This window comes from Procambarus clarkii, chromosome 90 (assembly GCF_040958095.1).
Source record: "Procambarus clarkii isolate CNS0578487 chromosome 90, FALCON_Pclarkii_2.0, whole genome shotgun sequence".
Taxonomy (NCBI): Eukaryota; Metazoa; Arthropoda; class Malacostraca; order Decapoda; family Cambaridae; genus Procambarus; species Procambarus clarkii.
Genome location: NC_091239.1, coordinates 18,909,874 through 18,931,701, shown reverse-complemented (window position 1 = coordinate 18,931,701; position 21,828 = coordinate 18,909,874). Strand labels below are relative to the sequence as shown.

General features: G+C 43.7%; 1 protein-coding gene across 1 annotated transcript; it reads left to right on the top strand.

Annotated features, from left to right (window-relative positions):
- Positions 1-344: 344 nt before the first annotated feature.
- Positions 345-21,771, top strand: LOC123746462 (protein enabled homolog). Its single transcript, XM_069318568.1, has 3 exons — positions 345-459; positions 20,463-20,845; positions 20,944-21,771. The coding sequence occupies exons 1-3, from the start codon at positions 345-347 to the stop codon at positions 21,769-21,771; spliced, it is 1,326 nt and encodes a 441-aa protein (XP_069174669.1).
- Positions 21,772-21,828: the final 57 nt, after the last annotated feature.

The following is a 21,828-nucleotide window of genomic DNA, read 5'->3' as shown; positions in this document are numbered from 1 at the left end:
CGTGCCCTGGAGAGGACACTCCAGCATCGCCTTGGCGATGGCTAAACACGGGAAGCGACAGTTACCGGTGATAAGCTTACCACTCAATTGGCGTAGAGTGAGGCGCCAGGGGTTGCTTCCGTCGGTGGGAGAAATCATTCAATTTCATAGGACAGCTACCGCCCGCCTCAAGCTGGGCAGCCCCCAGCCAGTAAGGTGCTGTTCCGCCATGGTCCGCCTGCTCCTCTGGGTGCGTGGGGCTTAGGCCACAACCCAATAAGAGGATCGTCAACCATGCACCAGGCAAATGAAAACAAACACAGAGCCACCCAGCTCTCAAACTGGGTACGTGGAATGTAAAGACCATGACACCGGGTCTCTCGGAAGATCTACTGGAAGTGAACGACGCCCGCAAGACAGCTGTGATCAACAATGAACTACGCAGGCTCCAGATGGACATAGTCGCCCTGCAGGAGACACGTTTGTCTGCAACCAGCAGCATATGACAGGACTTTACCTTCTTCTGGCAGGGCAAACCACCAGCAAAGGTAAGGGAGCATGGCATTGCATTTGCCATCAGGAACAGGTTGTTAGGGTCCATAGTACCACCCACGGAGGGGTCTGCAAGGATCATACAACAGCAGGAATAGTCAGCCTCATGAACGCCTATGCACCAACACTGACCTCCTCTACCGAAGTGAGGAACGAGTTCTATGATGATTTCGACCTAACTCTCAGATGCATACCTCAACAAGAGCCAGTCTTCCTCCTGGGAGACTTTTTTTATGCAAGAGTTGGTTCTGATCACAGCTCTTGGCCTTCCTGCCTTGGCTAGTTTGGACTTGGGAAGATGAATGAGAGTGGGAAGCGCCTCCTGGAGTTCTGCTGTCATGATCACCAATTTACTATTTTTATTTACTATTTGTGTGTGTGTGTGTGTGTGTGTGTGTGTGTGTGTGTGTGTGTGTGTGTGTGTGTGTGTGTGTGTGTGTGTGTGTATTCTACTAGTTGTATTCACCAAGTTGTACTTGTGGGGGTAAAGCTCTGGCTCTTTGATCCGACCTCTCAATTGTCAATCAACTGGCATACGTATATGATTACTCACCTAGTTGTGCTTGCGGGGGTTGAGCTTTGTCTCTTTGGTCCCACCCCTCAACCGTCAATCAACTGGTGTATAGATACCCGAGCCTTCTGGGCTCTATCACTTCTCCGCACGCGCGCACACACACACACACACACACACACACACACACACACACACACACACACACACACACACACACACACACACACACACACACACACACATTTAAACATGTTTGACTATTGAGAGGTGGGGTCAAAGAGCCGAAGTTCAACCCCCCACACAGACACAAATATAAAACCAATACAAATAGGTGAGTACAACTAAGTGAGCTCACACACACACACTCACACACACACACATTAGAGAAGTACACACAAGAGAGAAGACAGAAGAGGACTGTTTGAGGCTTCAAGAAGACCTACACAAACTGAAGGAATGGTCGAACAAATGGTTGTTAGAGTTTAACCCAAACAAATGTAATGAAATGAAGATAGGTGTAGGGAGCAGGAGGCCAAATACAAGGTATCATCTGGGAGAGGAAATTCTTCAGGAGTCAGAGAAAGAAAAAGACTTGGGAGTTGATATCACGCCAGACCTGTCTCTTGCAGCCCATATCAAGAGGATAACATCAGCGGCATATGCCAGGCTGGCCAACATACGAACGGCATTCAGAAACTTGTGTAAAGAATCATTCAGAACTTTGTATACCACATATGTCAGGCCAATCCAGAAGTATGCTGCCCCAGCATGGAGTCCATATCCAGCCAAGGATAAGACTAAACTGGAAAAGGTTCAAAGGTTTGCCACTAGACTAGTATCCGAGCTGAGAGGTATGAGCTACAAGGAGAGACTATGGGATTTAAACCTCACTTCGCTGGAAGACAGAAGAGTTAGGGGGGACATGATCACCACATTCTAGATTCTCAAGGGAATTGATAGGGTAGATAAAGACAGGCTATTTAACACAAGGGGCACACGCACAAGGGGACACAGGTGGAAACTGAGTGCCCAAATGAGCCACAGAGATATTAGAAAGAACTTTTTTAGTGTCAGAGTGGTTGACAAATGGAATGCATTAGGAAGTGATGTGGTGGAGGCTGACTCCATACACAGTTTCAAGTGTAGATATGATAGAGCGCAATAGGCTCAGGAATCTGTATACCTGTTAGTTGACGGTTGAGAGGCAGGACCAAAGAGCCAGAGCTCAACCCCCGCAAACACAACTAGGTGAGTACAATTAGGTGAGTACACACATATACACACACACACACACACATTGGGTATTGAAAGAGTGTGCAGGAGCACTTTGCTTGCCACTCTCCATAGTGTATAGTAGGTCACTGGAAACGGGAGACCTACCAGAAATATGGAAGACTGCTAATGTAGTACCAATGTACAAAAAGGGTGACAGACAAGAGGCACTGAACTACAGGCCAGTGTCCTTAACTTGTATACCATGCAAGGTGATGGAGAAGATTGTGAGAAAAAACCTAGTAACACATCTGGAGAGAAGAGACTTCGTGACAACCAGATGATTCAGATTCAGATTCAGATGATTCAGATGTTTATTCAGGTAAGGTATATACATACAAGTGATGTTACATTAATGGATTGATATATAGATAGAGCTAGTACATACAATGCCTAAAGCCACTATTACGCAATGCGTTTCGGGCAAGAAAAAACATTAATATCTAGAACTTAATACTAATTGAGCATAAAGAATAAAAGATGTTGAGAACAAATACAAATAAAGATAAAAAAAAAGGGGGAACATGACTGAAAAAGCAGCACAAATACAATAGGTTGACAAACAGTGTTGATTAAAAAAAAGAAAAAAAAAAGAAAATAACAGACATGGGTTGACAATAGAGGAGTGAGGTAGATTACAGGGAATTTATTAGGTAGTGTTTAGTTTTTATCTTAAACTGGTTGAGAGAGGTACAGTCTTTAACATGGTTGGGAAGGTCATTCCACATTCTGGGCCCCTTGATTTGCAGAGCATTTCTAGTTTGATTAAGACGTACTCTAGGAATATCAAAACTGTATTTATTTCTGGTGTGGTGCTCATGGGTTCTGTTACAACCTTCTATGAAGCTTTTAAGATCAGGATTGGCATTATAGTTTAGCGTTTTATATATGTATAATACACATGAGAGAATGTGCAGTGACTTAATATCTAACATATTAAGAGATTTGAGTAGGGGTACCGAGTGATGTCTGGGGCCAGAGTTGGATATTGTTCTAATAGCGGCTTTGTGTTGGGTAATTAGAGGACGTAAGTGATTTTGGGTAGTAGAACCCCAAGCACAAATACCATAGTTGAGATAAGGATAGATAAGGGAGTAATAGAGAGTCACCAGAGCAGGGCGTGGTACATAATATCTGATCTTAGAAAGAATGCCCACAGTTTTTGAAACTTTTTTTGATATATTTAGAATGTGTCCCTGGAAATTCAGCTTGTGATCAATGAGAATGCCAAGGAATTTGCCATCTAATTTGTTACAAATTTGGGTATTGTTTATTTTGAGATTTATAAGACTAGAGGATTTATTGCCAAACAGAATATAGAAGGTTTTGTCAATGTTAAGGGTGAGTTTGTTGGCAGTTAGCCAAAGATGGACTTTATTTAGCTCAGTATTTACTGTGGCATTTAGAGCAAGAGGGTCAGGACTGGAGTAAATGAAGGTTGTGTCGTCAGCAAATAGAATTGGTTTGAGGTGTTGGGAGGCATTTGGAAGGTCATTAATGTAGATGAGAAAGAGGAGAGGGCCAAGTATGCTGCCCTGAGGAACACCAATGTTGATGGGTAGGGTGGGAGAAATTGTATTATTCACAGAAACATATTGGAGCCTGTCAGTAAGGTAGGACTCGAGGTATTGTAGGGAGTGTCCTCTGACTCCATAATGATGTAGTTTAAGAAGAAGGTTTTGGTGGTTGACAGTATCAAAAGCTTTACGCAGGTCCACAAATAACCCAACAGGGAGCTCCTTTTTATCAAGAGCTGTATGAATCGAGTTAAGCATACTAATAAGTGCATCGTTAGTGCTTTTTTTGGGTCTGAAGCCATATTGGCAAGGGCTAAGTATATTGAGTTTGGCTAGATATGAGTAAAGCTGCTTGTATATAAGTTTTTCAAAATTTTTTGACAAGTTTGGCAGGATTGATATAGGACTGTAGTTGTTAACATCTGTGGGGTCACCACATTTGTGGACAGGCGTTACTCTCGCTTTTTTTAGAATATCTGGAAAGGTTTGGAGTTCAAGTGACTTGTTGAAGAGCAAAGCAATAGCAGGGGCTAAAGATCTGGAGGCTTTTTTGTAAATTAAAGTTGGTATCTCCTCAAGGGCACCAGACTTGGTTTTAAGGGAAAGGATTATCTCATTGACGTCAGTGGAGTTAATAGGCTTTAGGTACAGAGACTGTGGATAGTTACCTGTAAGATAGTCCTTAATGTCAGTACTGGAAGATGGAATATCATTTGCAAGGGATGAACCAATGGAAGAGAAGAACCTATTGAACTCAATAGCAGAATCAGAGGCTGAAAGCTGACCATCGTTATTAGACAGGAGAGTCGGTTTGTTATTTAAAGATTTCTTTGATCCCAATATTTGTGAAATTGTGCTCCAAGTTTGTTTAATGTTGCTCTTTATTTGAGTAAATTTATCTTCGTAGTAATTAGTTTTGGCTCGTCTAATTATCTTAGTTAGCAATAATGAGTAATTCTTTGAGAATTCTTTGGAGACAATTCCTAACCTATACTTCTTCTCAAGGTCGTGTTTTTTGTTAATGGATTTCAGTATTCCCTTTGTAAGCCAAGGATTGTTAAGCCTTTTTCTTGTGACTTGTTTTGTAAGCCTAGGACAGTGGGTGTTATAAAGGCTAAGAGTTGTTTGTAGAAAAGATTGCACTGCTAGGTTGATGTCCCCTATGTTACCTAATTCGGACTCCCAGTTGACATTATCAGCAGCAGTTATAAAATTGTTTATAGCAGTTTCATTGTGCAGCCTAAAGCTTAACTCCCTTGTTTCTAGAGGTGGTTTGCTAATGTTAGTTAAGAGAAATGTGGGGTAGTGGTCTGTAGTGCTATCGGTGATTATACCTGAAGTAAGCGGAGAGGTTATGTTGGTCCAGATGTGATCTAGAGTCGTGGCAGTGCTATCAGTGATTCTAGTAGGTCTAGTGATTAAGGGTATGAGGAGGCAGGAATTCATACAGTTGAGGAAGCTAACAGCAGTAGGGTGTTCTGGCTCGCAGAGGTCAATATTAAAGTCCCCTGCGATAATTAGGTGGTTTTTGTTCAGTCTGTTATCAAGTATTAGATTTCTAAGGTTTGAGTTGAATACAGACACATCAGTGTTGGGAATTCTATAGACTGCACCCACAGACAGGACAGACTCGGCACCCTTGACTCTGAAGCTGGAGAAGATATACTCCCCATAGCAGTCTCTAGTTCTAATTTCTTTTAGGCATGTTAGTTCTTGGTGGTAGTAAAGAGCAGTGCCACCACCTCTCTGAAGTTGACGACAGTTGTGAATTGCTGAGTAGTTAGGCATGTTAAAGAGTTGAGTAGTATCCTCTTTCAACCATGTTTCAGTAAGTATAATAAAAGAGAATTTGTTGCCAATAGTTTCAATCAAGGCACTAACATCATCGAAGTGTTTACCTAGGGATCTAACGTTCAAATTGATTACAGAGATATTGTGATTATGAGTTAATACATTGTTTACATCATGTGCTGCAAAATATCTGCAATTTAGATCATTAAAGTGATTATTGTCATAGATAGTGGATAAGAGGTTAAGTTCTGGGTCTATACTTGACTGCATAAAAGAAGCTGATTGTAGAATCAGAAATAAGTAGAAAAAAGCTATAAAATAGGGAAAAATATATACACAATACTGTACAAAACAAACACAAAAGGGGCTTACAGGGGTACAATGGAGTAAGGGAGTATGGCTAGGCTAGGCAACCTAGGCAATTAATGAGATTAAAGAAAAAACATGTAAACATGGACTATACAAAACACAAGATATGGAAATACAAAACAAAAAATATAAGCAAGACTAAGCAATACAAAAAAACAAAAAAACAAATTGAGCAAAAATGAGGTAGATTGCTTACGAGTACTCACAGGTACACTGTAAGTAACAATTTGCAATTTGAGATGCAGGCAAAGCCAGGGGTACAATGGAGTAAGGGAGCATGGCAAGGCTAGGCAACCTAGGTAATAAATGAAATCAAAGAAAAGTTGAATAATAAACATAGGCAAATTTAAGCTAATGATTAATAACTATAGATAGTTCAGTAATGACTGTATAATTAAAAAGACCTGAAGAACTACTTAATAACTCAATTAAATAATTTCGGTAAATGACTAGGTAAGAGTAAGTTAAAAATTAAGTCAGAAAATGAACCAAGGAGACTTAGGATACCTAGCCCCACTAGTTGACAGGGGGTTAATTAAGTTAATTCATTGGGAGTGATAAGGTGAGACAAACCACATTGGGAGAGGAAAGTGTTGAGGTTTTCTTCTCTAGTAATAGTAAACATTTTGCCCTCTGCGGTTTTTCTCACCTTTATCAGACCATCTCTAACGAAGCACTGATGAATAGCATCTGGGTTTTGTTGCCGGATTTGACGCAGGCGGTAGAGGATTTGCTGTCTGTTCCTGGTCAAGCACTCGTTGATGTATAATCCCTTCCGTAGGGATGCAGCTGTCCGGACTAGATTGGATTTCGTGAACTGGGAAGACAGCTTCAGGCGAATTTTCCGTTGATTTAGACCTGATGGATTCTTTTTGCCTACTCTGTAGGCAGCAACAACGTCAGTTTTGTTTAGATTGAGCTGCAATTTGTTTTTTAAGAGATCCTGAGCTATTTCGAAACAATTTTCACCTTCATGTTCCACAGGTATATCTTGGGACGACACGATAACAGAGTCTAGCAGCTTTTGCTGGTCTTGTTCCTCCTGGGAGACGGAACGTTGAGCTGAAAATGTACTGATACATGCAGTCATTTTGCTGAGAGCTTCCTCCTGCTTTTTTAAGGCTTCATCAGTTTTCCGAAGGTTGTTTACCTCATGGAGATCATTCAAATCATGCTGTAGTTGGTCTTGGCTAGCCTTGTAGTTTCTAATATCCTCGCGGAGGAGGGTTATTTCTTGTTGTTGTTGTTGGAGATTAGCGCGGTTCGCTAGATTCTCGTTGAGAAGACTCAAGATGATAGAATTTTGTGATTCGAGGACTAGGCACAACTTTTTGAACCACAGATTCTCGGTCCAGTTAGTGAATTCCGGTGAGGGACCGGAAGCTCGCTTGAGTTGATTATACTGGGATGCTAGCATGTTCATAGGAGAGGGTTGAGAGGACTCTGCTCCTTTGCTCAATGGGGTGGAGGGGAGGGCAGCCCCGCCACCCCGGACCCCAGAGCTTCCAGACGGAGAAACACGGATATTGTTATTGTTGGCCGGGATGGATGTCTTGTTAAGGGGTTTGCTGCCCTTATTTCCCTGCACAGTCACATTTTTAGGAGACATGATTGGTTAGAATGGACTGAGGGGTATATGTTGAGAAGAAACTTGCGTCAGGCAGCGCGGTGGCGGCAGCATGTACTGGTACTCACACCGTAGAGGATTGTTTTGAAACGTATTTGAGATGGAATGAGTTGATTTAGGTCGGTTACTTTGGTTTTGCTATAACATGCTTGGACTCCATGTACTTAGCTGCCTGTGGGTGGTGGTCTACATCATCTGGCGTAAGTTTAAGGGCTGATATACAGCTTATAGTGAGGAGCGTAGCGTGCGTAGCGTCCTCCCTCGATCAGACACGATGGGTTCAGGGAGGGTAAATCTTGCCTTACAGGCTTGATAGAATTCTACGATCAGGTGACAAAGATTAAGCAAGAAAGAGAAGGATGGGCGGACTGCATTTTTTTGGACTGTCGGAAAGCCTTTGACACAGTACCCAATAAAAGGTTGATGCATAAGCTGGAGAAACAGGCAGGAGTAACTGGTAGGGCGCTCCAGTGGATAATGGAGTACCTAAGCAATAGGAAGCAGAGAGTTACAGTGAGGGGTGAGACATCAGAATGGCGTGAAGTCACCAGTGGAGTCCCACAGGGCTCTGTGCTTGGACCTATCCTGTTTCTGATATACGTAAATGATCTCCCAGAGGGTATAGACTCATTTCTCTGAAAGTTTGCTGACGACGCCAAAATTATGAGAAGGATTAAGACAGAGGAGGACAGCTTGAGGCTTCAAGAAGACCTGGACAAGCTGCAGGAATGGCCGAACAAATGGCTGTTACAGTTTAACCTAGCAAATGTAATGTAATGAAGATAGGGGTAGGAAGCAGGAGACCGGATACAAGGTATCATTTGGGAGATGAGATACTTCAAGAGTCAGAGAGAGAGAAAGACCTGGGGGTTGATATCACGCCAGACCTGTCCCCTGAAGCTCATATCAAGAGGATAACATCAGCAACATATGCCAGGTTGGCTAACATAAAAACGGCCTGTAGAAACTTGTGTAAGGAATCTTTCAGAACATTATATACCACATATGTCAGACCAATCCTGGAGTATTCGGCTCCAGCATGGAGTCCATATCTAGTCAAGCATAAGACTAAACTGGAAAAGGTTCAAAGGTTTGCCACCAGACTAGTACCCGAGCTGAGAGGTATGAGCTACGAGGAAAGACTACAGGAATTAAACCTCACTTTGTTGGAAGACAGAAGAGTTAGGGGGGACATGATCACCACATTCAAGATTCTCAAGGGAATCGACAGGGTTCATAAAAACAGGCTATTTAACACTGTCAACCACCAAAACCTTCTTCTTAAATTACATCATTATGGAGTCAGAGGACACTCCCTACAATAACTCAAATCCTACCTTACTGACAGGCTCCAATGTGTTTCTGTGAATAATACAATTTCTCCCACCCTACCCATCAACATTGGTGTTCCCCAGGGCAGCATACTTGGCCCTCTCCTCTTTCTCATCTACATTAATGACCTTCCAAATGCCTCCCAACACCTCAAACCAATTCTATTTGCTGACGACACAACCTTCATTTACTCCAGTCCTGATCCCCTTGCTCTAAATGCCACAGTAAATACTGAGCTAAATAAAGTCCATCTGTGGCTAACTGCCAACAAACTCACCCTTAACATTGACAAAACCTTCTATATTCTGTTTGGCAATAAATCCTCTAATCATATAAATCTCAAAATAAACAATACCCAAATTTGTAACAAATTAGATGGCAAATTCCTTGGCATTCTCATTGACCACAAGCTGAATTTCCAGGGACACATACTAAACATATCAAAAAAAGTTTCAAAAACTGTGGGCATTCTTTCTAAGGTCAGATATTATGTACCACGCCCTGCCCTGGTGACTCTCTATTACTCCCTTATCTATCCATATCTCAACTATGGTATTTGTGCTTGGGGCTCTACTACCCAAAATCACTTACGTCCTCTAATTACTCAACACAAAGCTGCTATTAGGACAATATCCAATTCTGGCCCCAGACATCACTCGGTACCCCTACTCAAATCTCTGATTATGTTAGACATTAAGTCACTGCACATTCTCTCATGTGTATTATACATATATAAAACGCTAAACTATAATGCCAATCCTGATCTCAAAAGCGTCATAGAAGGTTGTAACAGAACCCATGAGCATCACACCAGAAATAAATACAGTTTTGATATTCCTAGAGTACGACTTAATCAAACTAGAAATGCTCTACAAATCAAGGGGCCCAGAATGTGGAATGACCTTCCCAACCATGTTAAAGACTGTACCTCTCTCAACCAGTTTAAGTTAAAAGCGAAGCTATACCTAATAAATTCCCTGTAACCTACCTTACCCTTCTATTGTCAACCAATGTCTGTTTTTTTCTTTAAAGAGCGCTGTTTGTCGACATAATTGTATTTGTGCTGCTTTTTCATCTATGTTTTCATTTCTTGTTTTCATTCTACTCATTATGCTCAATTAGTATTAAGCTTGTCATTTAAGTTTATCATGCCCGAAACGCTTTGCGTAATAGTGGCTTTAGGCATTGTATGTACTAGCTCTACCTATAAGTCAACCAATCCTTGTAAAAATTTATTGTATGTATGTACCTTATCTAAATAAAATTGTATTGTATTGTATTGTATTGTACAAGGGGCACACGCACTAGGGGACACAGGTGGAAACTGAGTGCCCAAATGAGCCACAGAGATATTAGAAAGAACTTTTTTAGTGTCAGAGTGGTTGACAAATGGAATGCATTAGGAAGTAATATGGTGGAGGCTGACTCCATACACAGTTTCAAGTGTAGATATGATATAACCCAATAGGCTCAGGAACCTGTACACCTGTTGATTGACGGTTGAGAGGCGGGACCAAAGAGCCAGAGCTCAACCCCCACAAGCACAACTAGGTGAGTACACACACACACACACACACACACACACACACATACATACACATACCTGGGGGCCTCGTAGCCTGGTGAATAGCGCGCAGGACTCGTAATTCTGTGGCGCGGAATATTCCCGCACGAGGCAGAAACAAATGGGCAAAGTTTCTTTCACCCTGAATGCCTCTGTTACCTAGCAGTAAATAGGTACCTGGGAGTTAGTCAGCTGTCATGGGCTGCGTCCTGGGTGTGTGTGTGTGTGTGTGGTGTGGAAAAAAAAGTAGTTTGTAAACAGTTGAGTGACAGTTGAGAGGTGGGCCGAAAGAGCAAAGCTCAACCCCCGCAAACACAACTAGGTGAATACATATACACACACATATACAGCATTGTACAGCGTGTCGAGCCAGCCATAGTGGGAGGGTCGATGGGTCGCGCTCTACGATAAACGCCAATATTATTGGGTTAATTAAGGCTACAGTGACGGATCACAGATCTTGGGGTACACACAAAAGTGTATAACCGCCGCGAATAGGAAAGAAAAATACAGTGCTATCACTAGAGCTTTGTGTTAAACAGTGAATTCACCAGACATGCCACATGGGAGGGCCCACGAGGCTTTGTTTACATTTGGATTTACATTTGGGCTCCAGTGATCAGTGAGACAGTAAATAAGTGAACTGTAACACAACGATACAGTGACTGACTCCAGAGCTTTGTGTAGATAAAGAACCGCCATCATCAATCTACTAGAACTTAGTGAATCACCACGTGGGAGGCGATGACGGATCACCATCATTATCCATACATCGTCATTACTCATCTAGTTGTGTGAGCGGGAGGCTGACTGGTAGGTACCCCTCTCTGGTCAATTAATCAGGTGTACAGAGTGAGGAAAAATATTATCAAATTCTTGTTCAGGATATCATATATATTTAAAATCTCAAAGTGGCTCATTTTTGGTAGAGGTTAACACTTACGGGAACTCGTGACACACGCACGCATGCATGCCCACATACGTATGCACGCACACACGCACGCACACGCAAAAACACACACACACACAAACGTTCAGTCAGGGGAGAAAGGATTAACACCTTTTGTGGAAAGGAGATAAGGCCTCACTATACTCCACCCCCTCTCTTACCCCCATCTGACCTGATCTGACCTGGTCGCCATCTCCACCCCCTCCCACCCCCCAGTCCCCCGCATCGCCCATACACACACTCTCCCTCTCTCTCTCTCTCACCCCTCCCTCTCCCACTCTCCCTCTCCCTCTCTCTCTTTCTCTTTCTCTTTCTCTCTCTCTCTCTCTCTCTCTCTCTCTCTCTCTCTCTCTCTCTCTCCTCCCCCCCCCCCCACCCCGCTCTGCCCTTCTGACAAATTCTATCACAGCACAACTAGGAACAGGGTCAAGCATGACAGCCAGAGGTAACAGGGGGAACAGGGAAAAGTCCAGGTGACGAAATGAAGAAAATGTTCACCCAGTTTCTGGAGGACATCAAAAGTGAGATGCAGGAAATGATGCAGGAAATGAAGAATGAAATAAGCAACCAAAAAAGAGAGCTGACAGCAGCAAAGGAGGAGATTAGAGCCCTCAAAGAGAACAGTATCGATGCTGAGACTCAGATAACCACCCAGGGAGAAGGTGGTAATAATATTTTGGAAGTGAATGCCACAATAAAAGCAACATTTGCAGAAATGCTAAAAAACAACAACTCTGAAGTAATGTCTGCAGTGATGGAGGTAGCCATGAAAGCAGCCACCTCACAGGAAGCGGCACGCTCCACTAGCCAGCTGCTGGAAAGGAAAAGATCAGTGGTAGCTGTGGGTATTAAAGAGCAGGAAGGCTCTAATAGGAAAGAGTGGAATGATTTGGACAAAGTGGCAGTGAATGAAATACTGAAGGGACTAGACATGGAAGGGGCTAAGCATAGCATTGAGAAGGTTTTCAGGCTAGGCTGGTACAAAAAAGACCGAGACCGTGTGTTAAAGATAGTGTTTGCAAACGAGAACACAAAGGAGATGATTCTAACAACGAAAAGCCACCTGTAACATGTGGGAGAATTAAAAAAAAGTATTCCTCCAGAGAGACATGACGAGGGAAGAGAGGGCCATGGCGGCAAAAGCAAGGAAGAAGTGTAGGGCGAGAAGGGAAAACCAGGAAATCACAGCTCCCAACATATCATCCCTAGAGCGAGGGGGGAATCCACAACCAGCTACCCAGTTACACCAGCAGGGAGGGCAACCCCACCACCCTCCTCTGCATAGAAAACCCCCCTGCCCCCACTCAAATACTCAGCCAAATCCCCACCCTTCTACCCCTCCCCTCCTTCTGCCGAGTCCCGCCTCCCCTCCTTCTGCCGAGTCCCGCCTCCCCTCCTTCGCCGAGTCCCCCCTCCCCCCCTTTCCTTCCTGTCCTCCACCCTTTTCACCCCCATACCCTCCCTGTCCCTCCCCCTTCACTTGACCCCCCACCCCTCATCCCAGTATCCTCTGCGACCCTGTTATCCACCTCACAAATCCTCACAACCATGGAACAGCTTCCCTCACCAGCAAAACACTCACCAAGGAGGCGATTTGAGAAGGGACAGAAGAAAGTGAGCCTCAAGGCAATGTACACTAACACTGATGGAATTACAAATAAAGCAAATGAACTTGGAGAATGGGTACTAGAGGAAAACCCAGACATAATAGCTCTCACAGAAACAAAGCTAACGAAAACCATAACAAATGCAGTGTTCCCACAGGACTATTATGTCATGAGGAAAGAGAGAGAAGGAAGAGGTGGTGGTGGTGCAGCCCTGCTGGTAAGAAACGGCTGGGGTTTTGAGGAGATGGTTGTTCAGGGATGTGAAGGTTTCAGTGACTACATAACAGGTACAATAACAACTGGAGGGCAAAAAATTATAGTCATAGTCATATATAATCCATCACCAAATGACAGAAGACCCAGACAGGAATATGATAGAAACAACATGGCCACCATTAACATAATAGAGAGAGCAGCTTCTGTTGCTAGCAGGAATGGATCTGGACTACTAATCATGGGAGACTTCAACCATGGGAAGATAGATTGGGAGAACAGAGACCCGCATGGAGGACCAGAAATATGGAGAGCTAAGCTGCTGGACGTGGCAACAAGAAACTATCTAACAGCACATCAAGGAACCAACAAGAATGAGAAAAGATGAACAAGCAATGCTTGATTTAATATTTAGCCTAAATGAGTGGGATATAAGGGAAATCAAGGTGGAAGCATCCTTGGGAATGAGTGATCACAGTGTATTGAACTTTAAGTTCCTGGTTGCAAAATTGTATGAGGATAACATGACTCCTCTTATAGCTCATTACAGGATGGAGAGATTTATATCTCATAAAAACACGAATAAAATTGTGAGTTTTAAGTTGTGTGTTGTGCGTTGTGTCTGCTGTGAGTTGTATTTGTGTTATGAGTTGTGTGTTGTGATTGTGTTGTGAGTTGCGAGTTGTGTTGTGACTTGTGCGTTGTGTCTGTTGTGAGTTGTGATTGTATTGTGAGTTTTGTTTGTGTGTGTTGTGAGACGCGAGTTGTGAGTTGTGTTTGCGTGTAGTGATACATTGTCTATGTTTGTGTTTTGTGTTTGTGTTGTGAGATGTGTGTTGTGAGTTCATGTGATGCGGTGTTGTGAGAGGTGAAGAATTTCTAAATAACCAGTGTGTACCTGAATAGTGTGTTGTGTGATGTGAGAACTCGCTCACTCTCTCTCTGTATATAAATTTCAACAATGTGTTAGTGTGGATCAGTGTCTGACAAGATGTGTTCACGCTATATGCAGCACAATTACCGAGAAAGTTGAAGAAATAAAGGTAGATAAATGTGAGTGAGCTGGCTAGAGAGAGAGGCGGGTAACTTGAGGAAGAAACACAAAAGTTTAATGGGGGCACTGGAATGTTCGGGTGGATCCAGGTGGCTGATATCTTAGCCTAAGAGGTTGGGTAGTGTAATTAAAATGACAGTACGTACAGATGATGAGAGAGAGAGATAACATCGGGCCTCCAATGCAGTTTAGAGCGAAGGTGTTCATGAGGCTAGTGGGGCTTTGAACGTTTAGCTTTGAGGACTTGTCACAAAAAACACTATTCAAATCCGTTGTTGCGTATTTTTAACGAAACTGGTTCCTTATGGCTGCACCTGAGTTGAGTATACTTCCCTATAGAATGAGAAGTGATTAAGATTTCTCACCCAGTAGACTATTAATCGATAATGGAAGGGAATGAGTGAGCGATCCCAGGTAGACGATAACTAGAGGTATGGCGCTTAGGAAGGGGGGGTCCAGTGCATACTTTCCCTAATCACTATATGTGTTTGGAGACTTGTGTGATGGGCGGAGATGGTAACTCGTGCGGCGATTCCGAATGTCGTGTAACAACCTTCCTGTCCGGTGATATTCGCTTGATTATCCAGTTGATAAGACTCGTCTAAGCTCCTCTCATTTAGTTGGGACCCGACACCGATGTGAGAGGAAGCTTGTGTGTATGATGCTCATCACCTTGTTATCCACTGAAAGAGGTGAAGAGAGAGGAGGAGAAAACCGTTAACCCAAGCGTCCGAGCTCTATGACAGATGTCAATTAGCGACCCGACTCTCCCAATATTTTATGTCATGCGCCAGAATTTCAATTCAGTTGGTTGCTCTCTTCGACTGGGGTAGAGACGTGTCCCCAGATGCTCCGGTGATTGTGTGTTTTTAAATAGTTATATATTTTTGTTTATACGGATAAGAATTAACGCTAAGAGAGAGAGATCTGTGAAGGATATATGAGTGGAAGGCAGGAGAGTGATCGAGGGTGCAGGAATATCTGGTTTGATCTGCCCTAACGCTAACCTGTGGTAAAAAAAAGTCAGTACCGTACTGATGATGAGGCCCGGCTCCACTCTACTGTGCTAGAGAAGTAACAGGAAAGATAAACTGCTGTTTGATGTGACATTGAGAGAGAAAGCTAACGGTTCAATTAATTTGTAGGAAGAACTGTACTCAGTGTGTGTGTTTATCTGTTAAAATAAAGAATAAAATTATATATGTGTATACTTTCCCTAATCCCTATGTAATTGAAGTGTAGAGTGAAAGGAGGAAGGATGAGCAGGAGGGGCCTACAGCGGCAGAGGATACACACATTCCTTCATTCCCAACGAGGTGAATTGACATGTAAATAAGAGCTGTTAAACAATTATCTCCACACAGGGGAGGAGAAGCCTATTAAGTGCCCGCATAAATAACTGAGAATCTGACGGTTCTCATACCACAGGAATGGCGTCTGGGTCCAACTCTCTCTTAGTGCGCCATAGTAACAGCCTATCAGTTAATAGTGCAAACGCCGCCTGCAAAGGGAGCGGATTGACTAGCTGGTTCCTCGTCTTTTTAACTTATAAGATTGTTTTGACTGCAGAGACAGATCTGTTTAGCATCACTGAAGTTTCATACCGTTTATGTGAGATGAAAATAACTCACAGTTCTCTATCTCTCTCATCTCTCTCTCTCTCTCTCTCTCTCTCTCATCTCTCTCTCTCTCTCTCTCTCTCTCTCTCTCTCTCTCTCTCTCTCTCTCTCTCTCTCTCTCTCTCTCTCTCTCTCTCTCTCTCTCTCTCTCATCTCTCTCTCTCTCTCTCTCTCTCTCTCTCTCTCTCTCTCTCTCTCTCTCTCTCTCTCTCTCTCTCATCTCTCTCTCTCTCTCTCTCTCTCTCTCTCTCTCTCTCTCTCTCTCTCTCTCTCTCTCTCTCTCTCTCTCTCTCTCTCTCTCTCTCTCTGCCTGGTGCTAAGGATCTCTTCATGGAGAGTGAAAGTCTCTAACAAGGGCGTGATGGGTGTGAGCACTAACTACCTACCTACCGCGGGAGCTGAGGAGCCCATTAGAATGCAGTCAGCAGTCGTGAGGAGTGAACGTGTGTCTGTCTCACTACCAGCACTTATCACCTTGTTATGTCATAAATGAGGTGATGACATCGCAGACAGCCTTGCTTAGCAAAGCCTGGACGAATTTTTTTACTTCTATGCGCTGCGAGTCATGTTCTGGGTATATCCCTCTATGTCTCACGCTATCTCTCTCGCTCTCTGTCTGTCTGTCTGTCTCTCCTCTATTAACTATGCATGTGTAAGGTATACAACCTCAGTACCTTGCTGGCAATGCTACAGCTCACACCTCTCTGCCCATCCCTCCATTATTACACACACTCTCTCTACAAACGCTAAATACATTCTGACCAAATAATACAGGGTGGGGGTTTAATTCTTCTAAGAGACAGGGGAGGAGGAGCTTGATGCTGATTGGTGCTCACCTAGGAGACCATACTCTCCAGGGGGAGGAACTTATCCCATACACCCCCTACACCGATACACGTCCCCTAATTAATCACCAAGGCATCACTGCCTCTGGTGACGGGTATTGGTGTCTCATCCATGAATGACTAACACTGACTGTTCCTATCGAAACAGCAATTACTAAACATAGAGTTTTATCATTATTTTCAGTTCCACTTTCTTACACTTAACTGCTCTTCAATCTCATACTCCTACTAACCTTTTCCTGCATCATCCTACACAACTCCTCCCACAACTCTCCAACCATTGGCTGACTCACCCTCCAGGGGGCGGAGCTAATACCATACACCCCCATACACCAATACACGTCTCCTAATTAATCACCTGGGCATCTGATGCATACCTTTGCATCACCTGCCCAGGAGCACGGGGATGGGTATTGGTGTAAAACTCCATACTAATATCACTCACCGTTAACAATATTCCACAGTACCAGTCATAATACTACTCAACGGTAACAATATTACCCAATACCTGCCACAATACCACTCAGTGTCAACAATATCCCGAAAATCCCATCTAGAATACCACTCAATGTTAACAATATCCCGTCAATAGCAGCCATAATACCACTCAGTGTTAACAATATCCCGTCAATACCGTCTATAATACCAATCAATGTTAACAATATTCACCAATACCAGTCATAATGCCACTCAACGTTAACAATATTCCACAATATCAGCCATAATGCCACTCATCGTTAACAATATTCACCAATACCAGCCATAATATCACTGAGCATTTGCAGTATTCCCCCAATAGCAGCGATAATACCACTCATCATTAACTATATTCCCCAATACCAGCTTAATACCGTTAACCATCCTTCCCCAATACCAGCCATAATATCACATAGCGTTAACAATATTCCCCAATACCAGCCATAATACCAGTCAATGTTCACAATATTCCCCAATACCAGCCATAATACTGTAATGTATAGGAAAATGAATAAAGGAAAGAAGACAGAGTGGTGGGTAAGGGTTGAGGGAGGTAAAGAGGTGGAAGGGAGGTGTGAGGAGTATGGTCAGGGGGGAAAAGGAACGTTTAGAATGAGAAAGAGAAAATGAGTTCAAGGAGGAAAGTAGAAAAGTAGAAAGAGTAGAAGTATTGTAGGATGATAGAAGGTTAATTAGTAGAAAGAAGAAAATGTTGCTGCCACCATCCATTCATGTTAGTTATATCCCGTCAATCCCGTCAATAAGCAGTCTCCGTGGTGTAGTGGTAAGACACTCGCCTGGCGTTCCGCGAGCGCTATGTCATGGGTTCGTATCCTGGCCGGGGAGGATTTACTGGGCGCAATTCCTTAACTGTAGCCTCTGTTTAACGCAACAGTAAAATGTGTACTTGGATGAAAAAACGATTCTTCGCGGCAGGGGATCGTATTCCAGGGACCATAGGATTAAGGACTTGCCCGAAACGCTACGCGTACTAGTGGCTGTACAAGAATGTAACAACTCTTGTATATATCACTAAAAATATATAAAACAATGAATGGAACTTGTCTGCACAACAATATTATTTGATGTTATCATGTATATCTTGTAACTGTAATCAGGTACTTGAATAACCAAGAATATTTAAGTCAAAATCTTAAGCCACTAAACTTCAGAGGGCTCTCAACTCTAGCTTTCAAAATGCAAACTCTAGGGATCAAAATTAAAAACAATTTACAAAAGTTAATCAATTATATATATTTACTATTATGGGTAATATAATTCACTCATTTTGCTTGATGTTCAATATGACAACATAAATACACAAACTTGAGTCATCACACAAGAATTTGAGAGCACTACGGCTGACTGCCCCTGAAAATCACACAACACCTAAGTGGAAATCACAATATACGTCACCTTACAAGTTCACTCACCTAGGCCTTTGAGACTAAGTTTGTAGAAAGGGGAAGGTAGGGTTAGAATGGCTGACAGAATCCCCCACCCGGCCTGGGAGAGGCAGGGTCTGGCCATGGGCCTCTCGATAAGCGACCTATTTATCGTTGTCCTGCTCAATATCTCAAATGTACAGTGCCAAAGGTAGTTATGGGGGAACCAGGAGCTAAGCTCTGCCTACCAAGGAGATAGCCTCTGGCTATTTACCTACCTACCCCACTTAGACAACGTCTTGTTTGATGAAAAGACAGCCACTGGTTGCAATTATCAGCTTAGCAGAAAGCAAGGTCAATTCACACAATCTGACCCCCTACTCAACCTCTGACCATTAAATCTCTTAAGGTGTGACTTCTTAATTGCTAATGGCAGGCTGTCTGACGACACCATTATCCTGTATGACTGAACTCTTGTTGTATGTGAAATATTAAATAAAACACATTTATAGTGATACATTTTGCCATTTCCCCTTAATAAAGTTTTGTAACACAGCAAAAGCAAGTAGGCAGGGTGAGAAAACTTTATAGAAAAAATACATCCTAGCTAAACAATTACACATCCTAATCTAAAAAAAAAGAGACAAGAAATCTGGAATCTCTGGCTAGAAGGCGTCACTATTTAGTATTGTAGATAGTCTAGAGACGCGTTTCTTCAACACAATTGCATTAGTCGCTGCTCCTTTGGGGACGTGCAACAATGCCGCAGACAACCAAAGAGGCTGTACTTCTTGCACTGCACACAGTACCGTGGATGTCGGTTGACCCAGCTGATCTTTAATTGGCCCTATATCCGTCATCATGAGGGACGTATATTGAGGTTCTTCACAGCTATAGGGACTACAAGTTTAGAAACTTTCATATAGTTGGCACTGTAGAACCCATTCTAATTTTGGCCCCCTGTTGCCCCAGCACAGCTCCTTCAGAGAATTACTTCTGCCTGCCACATCAAGTCCACACGACACAGGAGGAATCACCCAACAGAGTGACATGCTTGCCTGGGCGGCGGCCAATTAAGGCAAACTATCCTGTCTTGTAATATGCTCCTTGCAATATCTGTGTTCAAAAAATGTTGTGTGACCCTACAAGTAATATAGAGTTCACACAGACCAGTCATACTGCTCTCCTGCTTGCAACGGCTCAAAACTTCAATCACTGTTAATAATATCCGGCCAATACCAGCCTTAATACAACACAATGTTAACAATATCCGGCCAATACCAGCCATAAAACCACTCTATATTAACAATATCCGGCCAATACCAGACATAAAACCACTCTATATTAACAATATCCGGCCAATACCAGACATAATACCACTCTATATTAACAATATCCGGCCAATACCAGACATAATACCACTCTATATTAACAATATCCGGCCAATACCAGACATAATACCACACAATGTTAACAATATCCATTAAAACCAGCCATAATACCACTCAATGTTAACGAAACCCCTAATACCACACATGTTAACTATAGCCCGCCAATACCAGCCATAATACCCAATACCAGCCATAATACCACACAATGTTAACTATAGCCCGCCAATACCAGCCCTGAATAACAAACCAGTAAACTGTTGTGGAACCCATTTTTTTGGTCCATTTTTATCAATATTTTACAACGCCTGTTTTCGTAATTTTAGCACAAAGAATCCTGTCTAAAAATATCACCTGTGAATTTACTACAGTCAACATTCCCTAACTTTTTTATCTGCACTCGTTTAGTCGTCTTACCTTACCGTCGGACCGCTGCTTCCTCTTCAGGACTCAGAACCTTCAGAGAAGTGAATGAACGGGATGTGAATGAACTGGAGATGAATGAACGGGAGATGAATGAACTGGAGGTGAATGAACTGGAGGTGAATGAACGGGAGGTGAATGAACTGGAGGTGAATGAACGGGAGGTGAATGAACAGGAGATGAATGAACTAGAGGTGAATGAACTGGAGGTGAATGAACTGGAGGTGAATGAACGGGAGGTGAATGAACGGGAGGTGAATGAACGGGAGGTGAATGAACGGGAGGTGAATGAAAGGGAGATGAATGAACGGGAGATGAATGAACGGGAAAGAATTCTCGAAAGTGGCAGTAGTTTTTGTCACAACTTTGTAAAGTGCCTTGTCCTTAGTGACTCTATGACGAGGAAACACGAGTTGCTTCGTCTACTTAGTCCATCTCGGTCCTCAGAGCCCACCTCGGTCCTCAGAGCCCACCTCGGTCCTCAGAGTCCACCTCGGTCCTCAGAGTCCACCTCGGTCCTCAGAGTCCACCTCGGTCCTCAGAGCCCACCTCGGTCCTCAGAGCCCACCTCCGTCCTCAGAGCCCACCTCCGTCCTCAGAGTCCACCTCCGTCCTCAGAGCCCACCTCCGTCCTCAGAGCCCACCTCGGTCCTCAGAGTCCACCTCGGTCCTCAGAGCCCACCTCGGTCCTCAGAGCCCACCTCGGTCCTCAGAGCCCACCTCGGTCCTCAGAGCCCACCTCGGTCCTCAGAGCCCACCTCGGTCCTCAGAGCCCACCTCGGTCCTAAGAGCCCACCTCGGTCCTCAGAGCCCACCTCGGTCCTCAGAGCCCACCTCGGTCCTCAGAGCCCACCTCGGTCCTCAGAGCCCACCTCGGTCCTCAGAGCCCACCTCGGTCCTCAGAGCCCACCTCGGTCCTCAGAGCCCACCTCGGTCCTCAGAGCCCACCTCGGTCCTCAGAGCCCACCTCGGTCCTCAGAGCCCACCTCTGTCCTCAGAGCCCACCTCGGTCCTCAGAGCCCACCTCGGTCCTCAGAGCCCACCTCGGTCCTCAGAGCACCTCACGGTTCCACCAAATTCCTCACGACACTCTCCAACCAAGTTAGCAAAGAGAGCGCAAGTAACACAAGACCAAGAGCACTGGGCAGCTTCGTCCTCACATGACGGCTGCTCCCACCAGTGTAAGATATGGGCATTATTAGTCAAGCGTCATAAGTGGTATTCTTGGACAAATACCATAAATGATGACAATGTGCGGATAACGAGTGCAAGGTGTGGTCAGGCGGTTCAGTAACTGTTAAAACATGTACCAGGTGCCGTTTTCTTCAGAGAGGCGAGGAGGGAAGGTAGC

Excerpts from the sequence above, each read along its gene's own strand:
- LOC123746462 (XM_069318568.1), top strand. The coding sequence starts at position 345 with ATGACACCGGGTCTCTCGGAAGATCTACTGGAAGTGAACGACGCCCGC. Across the intron at positions 460-20,462 it reads AGTCGCCCTGCAGGAGACAC|TCGTCTTACCTTACCGTCGG; the intron begins GTTTGTCTGCAA and ends GCACTCGTTTAG. Across the intron at positions 20,846-20,943 it reads GTAGTTTTTGTCACAACTTT|AGCCCACCTCGGTCCTCAGA; the intron begins GTAAAGTGCCTT and ends CTCGGTCCTCAG.